This window comes from Pteropus vampyrus, unplaced genomic scaffold, assembly GCF_000151845.1.
Source record: "Pteropus vampyrus isolate Shadow unplaced genomic scaffold, Pvam_2.0 Scaffold59, whole genome shotgun sequence".
Taxonomy (NCBI): Eukaryota; Metazoa; Chordata; class Mammalia; order Chiroptera; family Pteropodidae; genus Pteropus; species Pteropus vampyrus.
The window spans coordinates 2,952,252-2,960,621 of NW_011888840.1; the positions used below are offsets into that span (position 1 = coordinate 2,952,252).

The window sequence follows — 8,370 nt, forward strand, 5'->3', positions numbered from 1 at the left end:
CCACGCCTGTTACTCCTTCCATCCTTGGTATTGAACGTAACAGTTTCTGGCATATGTCAGGTACCTAAGATGTTCACTGGAAACTTGCAACTATGACCTTTGGTCCTATCCTTGAGATTTTTGTAGTCGAGTAGGCGAGAAAGGCTTCGTTTGATCTTGCTGCTTCAAGTCGCGTAGTCGGGCACAGGCGACCCTGCTGGTGTCTCTGCGGGCTGGTCTTGTCTTTTGCTTGCAGAAGAGTCAGAGCTGACGCATTCATTCAGTCATCCTTCCACGAGCTCCTGTGACATTATGGGCTGTGTTATTCCATTTTCCTTCTGACTCAGCACTGTGCTGCTCAGTTGCTGATTAAATCAAAGCTAGAAGGTGTGTAGAGATTATTAAGGTGGCCAACTTACCACTTGGGTCCCATAGAGACCTGGGTTCTGAGAAACGGCTCCAGGGGTGCTGTCAGGAGTTCCCTGCCTGGAATTCCACCCCATAGCATATAGAACAGCTGGGTATAAATGGACTTGTGTTATCTATGGAAGTGTGGTATAAAATTACATTTATGAGAGGTTTTATGTCACTTTAAAAAGATCGAAAACCACTTTTCTTGTCTAATCTTTTCCTTTTATAGGCAAGAAAAAAAATGTCAGGACATTCTGAGTGACTTGCTGAATCCACCCAATTTGAAATCCACACACTGAACACCCGCCATGTGCCTGGAAGGCACTGTGCTAGGGGCTGTCCATGCTTCGTTTACTTTTCCTAACAGCCCTTTGGGGTAGTACACTAGCCTTGCCTTGCTTTATAGATGAGGAAAACAGGGCCGAAAGAAGTTAAATAACTTGCCCCAAATCTTAGAGCTAGAAAGTGGCAGAACCGGGATTTGAACCCAAACCTTTTGGATTTAGGTCTTTGAACTACGCCATGCAGAGTCTCTGTGTGTAGGAGGGTGTTCCATCCACTTGTTGGTTTTTACCAAAAGAAGGGGTTCTCAAGATTTACTACACAGTAGAAAGCCCTGGGGAATTCAAAACATTCTGATAACCAGGCAACATTCCAGGTAGATTCTATCAGAATCCTTCCGGTGGGGGACGGGGAGGTCTAAAGAATATGCATGGAGATTTTCTAAATTCTTGCGTATTAGTTTCCTATGACAGCTGCCAACAGTACTGGGTGGCTTAAAACAACCTGCGTTTATTCTCTCACAGTAGCAGAGACCAGAATTCCACCAGCAGTATCGCTGGGCCCAAAACGAGTTGTCCGCAGGACCCCACTCCCTCAGGAGCATGTTTCTTGCTCTTTCCAGCTTGCGGTGGCTGCGGCGTTGGCTCGTGGCAGCACCGTCCAATCTCTGCCCGACAGGCACGTTGTGTTTTCTTCTCCGTCGGCTTCACTCTTCTAAGGATACGCGGACTGCAGTGAGGACCGCCCCGCCCCCCGTACAATGCAGGATGATCTCCCCATCTCGCATCCTGAATTTTAGCCCATCTGCGGAGACTCTTTTCTCAGATAAGGTCACGTTTACGGAATCCAGAGACTAACATCCAATATCTTTGGGCAACGTTGTTTAACCTGCGTCACCTTGCTACTCAAAATTGGCCCTCAGACACAGAAACCGCCTTACCTGTGACCCTGCTGTTAGAAACCCCAGACCTCCTGAATCAGAATCTGCATTTTAACAGCTTCCCAGGTGATTCTTATGCGCATTAAAAGTTGCTGAATGAGGTTCAGAAGAAATGAATTACTTGTCTAAAGTCCTGTTGTGGCAAGGTTATGACTTGAAAGTCTGTCTTTAAATTCACAATCAAATTTTCTTTCCACAGTACTATGCATATAAATATACTCTTCTTTGGAAACAGAATATACATCTTTTTTAAATTAAGATATGTGTCTGGCTTTTCTGCCAATAATATGGTAAATTTCATGCTGGTTAAGGACTGGCTTCTGGGCTCCTTGTACCCATTACGGCAAAGTGCCGGATACAGAGTTGGGGCTTAGATCACCCCTATGTGTCATATTTAACAAGATTTTCGTTCTTTTTCCTTCTCTAGATGGTCAAAGTGAAGCAGAAGCACCACAGGAGGGGCCTTCTCACCAGGAAGGAAATTTGCTCTATGATGATGCATCTGTTGCTCCTGTCCCCTCGGCTGCTCCAAAGAGAAGGTACAGTGTTGATGCAGGCAGTAAGCACACATTTTCTGAGCACCTCCCATGTGCCAGGTCCCCTACAGGCTCGGGGAGAGACGAGAGTAGCACGTACTCACTGTCTCTAAGGAGCCAAAAGTCTAAAGCGGGGAGTCTGAGGGCTATGTCCCCATGTCCAGCTTTCTCTGTGGCAGTGCTGGCCTCTTGGTACCTGTCAGCCTTCAGCAGGCCAGGGTCCTGACTCTACTAGCTTCTAGTCTTAAAAGCCCTGAATTAAGGTCATCATGTTCCTCACAGTTCAAGACTGAGAGCGGCAACAGGAGACAGATCTGGGAGCTGTCCCTCACCGGCTCTTTAATTCATCAAGGTGCTAGATGTCTTAGCTTTGTGTTTGTGCCAAATGAGAAGGTAGTTCTTATAATACCAACAAAAAGTCAGAACTGGCCTTCTGCATGAGATTTGTGGTATCAGTTAGCTATTTATGTGTAACAAATAACCCCCAAATTCAGTGGCTTAATATAACAAGCATTTATTATTGCTCATGAATCTATAGGTTAGTTGGGTAGTTTCACTGGTTCCAAATAGTCACACATATATTACTCACATGTCTGTGGTCATCTGGCAGCTCTACTGATTTTAGTCTGAGGGTTGGCTGGTGATAGGCTGGCCTAGGATTGCTTCAGCTGAGACCATGAGCTTTCCTTTATGTGGTATCATATCCTCCAACAGGCTAGTCTGAGCTTGTTCCAGTGATGTTGATGGCAGTATTCCAAGAGAAGAGTGGAAGTACACAGGGTCTCTTGTGGCCTAGGTTTGGAATTGGCAAGCCATTTATTTCTGCTGCGTTCTATTGGCCAGTGCAAGTCACAAGACCAGCCCACATCAGAGTGAAAGGGGATTCAAGGCAAAGAGCGTGGAGACAAGGAAGCTAATAATTGGGGCTATCCATGCTTTCAGTCTGCCATATTTGTTTATGTCAATTTCTTACTCATGATAATTCCTCATGCCATCCCATCTTTTTCTCAAAGCAAATTAGTGCTTCCTTGTGTGGCAGATCCTGAGTTGTTATTTCTGAACTGTGATAGGAAGGCATTTGCGTGTGGGTAAGGAGCAGAGGAGATAGGTGACTGATGGAAATCAGAGAAGGTGATATTTTAGAGATTGACCTTTAAAAGAAGAAGTGAAATTTGTATGCATATACTCACTGAAATATCTCCTTCCCCCTACACTGTACCATAATAACCATCACCCCCAAGCACCTGAATAGGGATTCCAATTATTTTAAAATATCCTTTAAGGGATCCCTTGCCATTTGTTTCATCGGGATAACAGTACCGAACGGAAGACGGCAGGAGAAAGAGGAGTAAGGAGTAGCAGACTTTCTTTCTCCTTGGTCAGCACATTCTGAATCAATTGCAATTCTACCCACCAACTAATGTTCAATTCACATCTGACTTCTGTAGTGCAGTCTGTATTGCTTACTCCAGCTCTCAGGAATTCCTCTCTGAACTTCTATGGCATTTTTTTTTTTTCTATGACACATTTTACACTTACTAGTTCTCTCTTTATGTGCTTTGGTCCTCTCTCCGTTGGACTGATTGCTAGCTCAGCACAGGCCAGAATGACAGCTTATTCATCTTTGTTTTCCCTCTAACAGAGCCTAGCACAGAGCTTTCACATGGCAAATTATCCATATAAATTTGCCATTTATTGATGAATGAATACTTTTTGATAGCTACCCTTTCCTATGTACATTATCTCCTTTAATCCCTATGTGGCAAGAATTATTATTTCCACTTTCAAATGAGGAAATTAAGGCTAACATTACAAAATTGGAGAGAACACATGTTCTAATTCATATCGGTCCGACTCCAGAGCCATGAAATTTTTTTTACTAGTTTACCCTGTTCTCTATTGGACTCAATTATTATCATCAGCAGAAATTAGAAGGCAAGAGAATAAAATTCAATAGGAACTCTAGTTAATCTCCTAACCACTGCTGCTTCTGTGACTATAGGATTCTTCATCTCTTTCTACTATTACCCAGTCTCGAAGTCCCAGACGTTGCACATCTGTTTTCAATTACTTATAACAGTTCAGATAAATGAAATCTTCTGGAATGTGAGATCTCACTAAAATAGCATCTTGGCTGTCACTTCCCATTTTCTCTTTTACCAGTTCTTTTAAAAGCAATCACGAAACTCAGATTTGTTGTATCTAAAGGAAACGTGGAAAGGATCCGACTGTAGACAAGAAAGATCCTTCTTTAGACCCAGCTCTGCCATGGACTTGCTGAGGAATATCAGTTTCTCATTCTGTAAAATAAATAATATTAGTAATCATACTCACAATAAGAGTTGAAATTTATTCTAGGCACTGGGTTAAACCTTTGCGTGCATTATATCATTGAATTATAGCAATCGCCATATGTGGTAAGTGCTATTATAAGCTCCATTTTTAGGATGGGGAGACTGAGAGGTTAAGTTACTTGTCCATTTATACTGATCTCTCCCAGAGATGTAAAGAGAATATGTGATATGATATAAATAAAAGCGCTTAGTAATACTTGGGGAAATATTATCATGGCTTATGGATCTAAAGTATGTTCTTACTTGGTGAAATAAATATGTTAAACTTTCTTTTCATAGATCAAAACTGTTGACTAAGATCCATGATGGAGAGGTCAGATCACAAAATTATCAAGTAAGTGACTGACTCTTCTTAGCCAGCCTCCCCCAGTTCTCGTGTGAACGAACAGCCAGGTCCCGAGTGTGTACACACCACTTTGTGTTGTAGATTGCCATAACCATCATTGAGGCCCGCCAGCTGGTGGGTGAGAACATTGACCCAGTGGTGATCATCGAAATCGGGGACGAGAAGAGGCAAAGCACAGTGAAAGAAGGAACCAACAGCCCGTTTTACAATGAAGTAAGTCACGGAGGTCATCAACATCCCCTCCATCAACATGCTCTTCACTGCCACTCTGTGGCATTCTTCAGCCAAACAGAGAAACTGTGCCACTCACTCATCTTCCCATCACACATCTAAGCCTGTGGCAGGCTCCCTGAGCCTCCTTATAAAAAGCCCTATAAAGCTTAACAAAAAAATAATGGAAAAGAGAGGTAAGGAATTCCTCCTAATTTTAAATACATTACTTTTTTTTTTTAATAAGACCCATTTTCTTATTTCTTATAAGCTTATCCTCAGCCCTTATAAGCTCTGGGTTTATATTTTTTAAAATGTGGTTAGTATGAAGACATACATTCTTTTGCATAGCAGAGATATTGGAAATTTAATACTTTTGAAACAGGTATGCTGCATTGGAAAGTAAAATAGTCATGTTTTTTTAAGCAGTGTAAAGGAAAAGATCAAAGAGAGACACGAAGCTTCTAAGTATCAAATACACTAAATTCTCTTTTTAAAGTAAAAAGATAACACAATAAAAATGGTAAAAGATACAAAGAGTATAAAATGACATAGAGTGAAAAATACGTGTTCTGCTGATCTTTGATCCCTAATCCCTCAGCCCCTCTCCCTAGCGGCTGCCATTCTCACCAGGTGTTTTCATATCCTTCCAGAGATGCTCCAGGCATGTACAAGAATACAAATAAATATTATAGCCAAATGGTAGCTTTCTCACACATGTCCTGGACTTTCTCTTTTCACACACAAAAAAAAATGTGTCTGGAAATTAGTCTGTACAGGATATACAGTTCAGCTTCATTTCCATTCATTGCTGTAGAGTTTCCCATTGCACTGATACACTGTAATTTATTAAACCAGTCAATTTCTCATTAATGGGTATTAAAATTTCTTCAGTCTTTGGCTACTACTTACAATAATACTTATATGGCGTAACTAGGGCAAAAAGCATATGCATTTAAAATTTTGATGTCAACAAATTGCCAAACAGGTAAGAATTTATACTCTAACAGCATGCAAGAGTTCTCATTCTCCATAGGCACTTTGACACCATGAATTATCAAAAAATGCAGTAAATTCTTAATTATTTTCCTAATTGGAGTGGTAATTGAAAAGGAAGGCAGGGACAGCATGGATAATGAAGTCAATAGGAAATACCGAAATTCCATTTGAGCTGTTAATTCCTTTCCTCTGAATTTATCACTCCTGCCTCTAAGCCCTTTACCGTGATTTAAAGTGGCAGTTGTCTCCTGCCTATTCTGCTCCTCACCTTCCAAACATCTTTTGGCATGGATGTGATATGAAATAATGGGCATGAAAATGTTTTAATGCAAAGCTCTATAAATGTGTTAATTATTATAATTAGCTTTGATTTATACATACAAATTCAGGATCTAAATGACATTAAATTCAACCCAATTGTAATCAGTAGGAAATCAAGTAAAAACCATTAGTATAGTTGAACTAAAAGCCTTTGTTACAGCTTTTGACCCCAATGGCAAGCCCGGAGATCATCAGATTCGAAGGGACCAGTTAGCAGGGGCTGGGGAATATGTCCCAGCCAGAAAAATGCGTGGGCTCGGAAATTTAAAGAACCTGTGGCAGGCAGTTGAGTCTGAAATGTAAAACTCAGCAGAAAGCAATAAACATTAGAAGTAATTTATTGGTCCAAAGGAACCCGCGGCATCTCATATATCAGAGAATGAAGAATTTCATGTAAGTGAATTCTGCACGTAAAAGAAATTCTAAAACCAAACTCTTACGAAGTTGGAACATATATGTGAAAAAACTTCCTGAAATGTTACACATGTTTTTTCCTATTTTCTTAAATAGCAGACACTGATATACTCTAACCTTTCATTGAAATCCAAGGGCTACTGTTTTGGTCTCATTATAATTAATATATGATAGTTTCCATATTTTGGTTTTTCTGTTTTGCCCATTAAAGACAGACTGTTAACAGTGTTGTCATGTTCAGCTCTAAGGTTCTGTGTCATTTCTCCCTCCTATGGCTCAAAAACAAAAAAAATAATGCACAATAGACTTCCTAGTTCCACGCTCCCTCCCCACCGCCAGTCCCCAAAACACTTAACCCTCAAGGAAACACCCTTCCAGTTTCCTGCACCTTAGGATCAGCAGCCTCATGTTGGGGAAAAAGTTCAGGTGATGAAACGCCTAGTATTTGAGCCCCTTGTGCAGTGACTTCAGGAGAACCAGCTCTGCTCCCAGCCAAGCAATAACTAGCTGCATGACTCTAGGCGTGTCTCTTAAATTCTTTAGTCGCCATCCTTCTTATCTGTAGAACAAGAGACCAACCTAGATAACTTCTTCCACTCGAAAATGCAATCACTTTCTTAAAATTAAAAACCTCCCTTGTTCATACTTTCTTTTCATTCTCTCTCTGGTACATCTTGGTAATTTCACAGGGGTGTTTGAAATTGAAAACTCCCGAGAAAATAAAGTTTTAATTAAGTTCACTCCAAATTAAAACTATACCGAGATACTATTTTCACTCATTATTATATATAGATAAAAACAAACAAGCAACTAAATAAAAGATTTGACAATATCACAGGTTGGCAAGGGTGTGGAGAAATGGCTATTTTCATATGCTGCTATTCCTTCATCTTGTGGGAATGTAAAATAGTTAGCTCCCTTGGAAAGAAATCTGACACTATCTACTAAAAATTTACATGCACATAAACCATGACCCCAAAATTCTATTTCTCATGTCTGTTTTAGAAGAAAACTCACATATAACCTGTGCAAAAAATGTGGTTGGTGGCGTTCTTCGTTTTTTATTTTTTGTATTTGAAAAACAAACAAACAAACAAACAAACAAGTTAAATGACCTTCAATAAGGGATGGCCAATCAATTAATGGTGTGTATATATATTTATATATCTATGCCCCATTAGGACCACAGAGCCATTGATTAGGACAATACAGATTTGAATCTATTCCAGGAACAGGATTCTTAAATGCAAGCCTGGGATTTATGGTCAGAATGAACTTTTTGTCTTGTAGTACTTTGTCTTTGACTTCACTGGGCCCCAAGTACATCTTTTTGACAAGATCATCAAAATCTCAGTAAGTATATCATTGGTGGTGGGCGTGGGGGTGGTTGGGAGAGATTCTAGGCTCTGGGAACTCTCTAGGACAGATCAGTCTGCCTACGGGAGAATAGATTCAGGGGGGTGAGTACGAGCTGGTGGGTTTGAAACCAACAGGATAATACTTGAGATAACCAGTGTACAGGAGTTTGGGAAGGAAAATCTACGCTTGTTGGAAGTGAGTTATCGTCTACTATTAAGC

General features: G+C 40.6%; 1 protein-coding gene across 1 annotated transcript in view; it reads left to right on the forward strand.

Moving 5' to 3' along the window:
* The window catches only part of FER1L6 (fer-1 like family member 6), a 103,022-nt gene that overhangs the window by 3,307 nt on the left and 91,345 nt on the right, over positions 1 to 8,370 (forward strand). The window contains exons 2-5 of the mRNA XM_011360828.1: positions 2,040 to 2,151; positions 4,782 to 4,836; positions 4,930 to 5,061; positions 8,083 to 8,145. Of these exons, the coding sequence (XP_011359130.1) occupies positions 2,040 to 2,151; positions 4,782 to 4,836; positions 4,930 to 5,061; positions 8,083 to 8,145 (362 nt within the window). The remainder of the gene's footprint in view (positions 1 to 2,039; positions 2,152 to 4,781; positions 4,837 to 4,929; positions 5,062 to 8,082; positions 8,146 to 8,370) is intronic.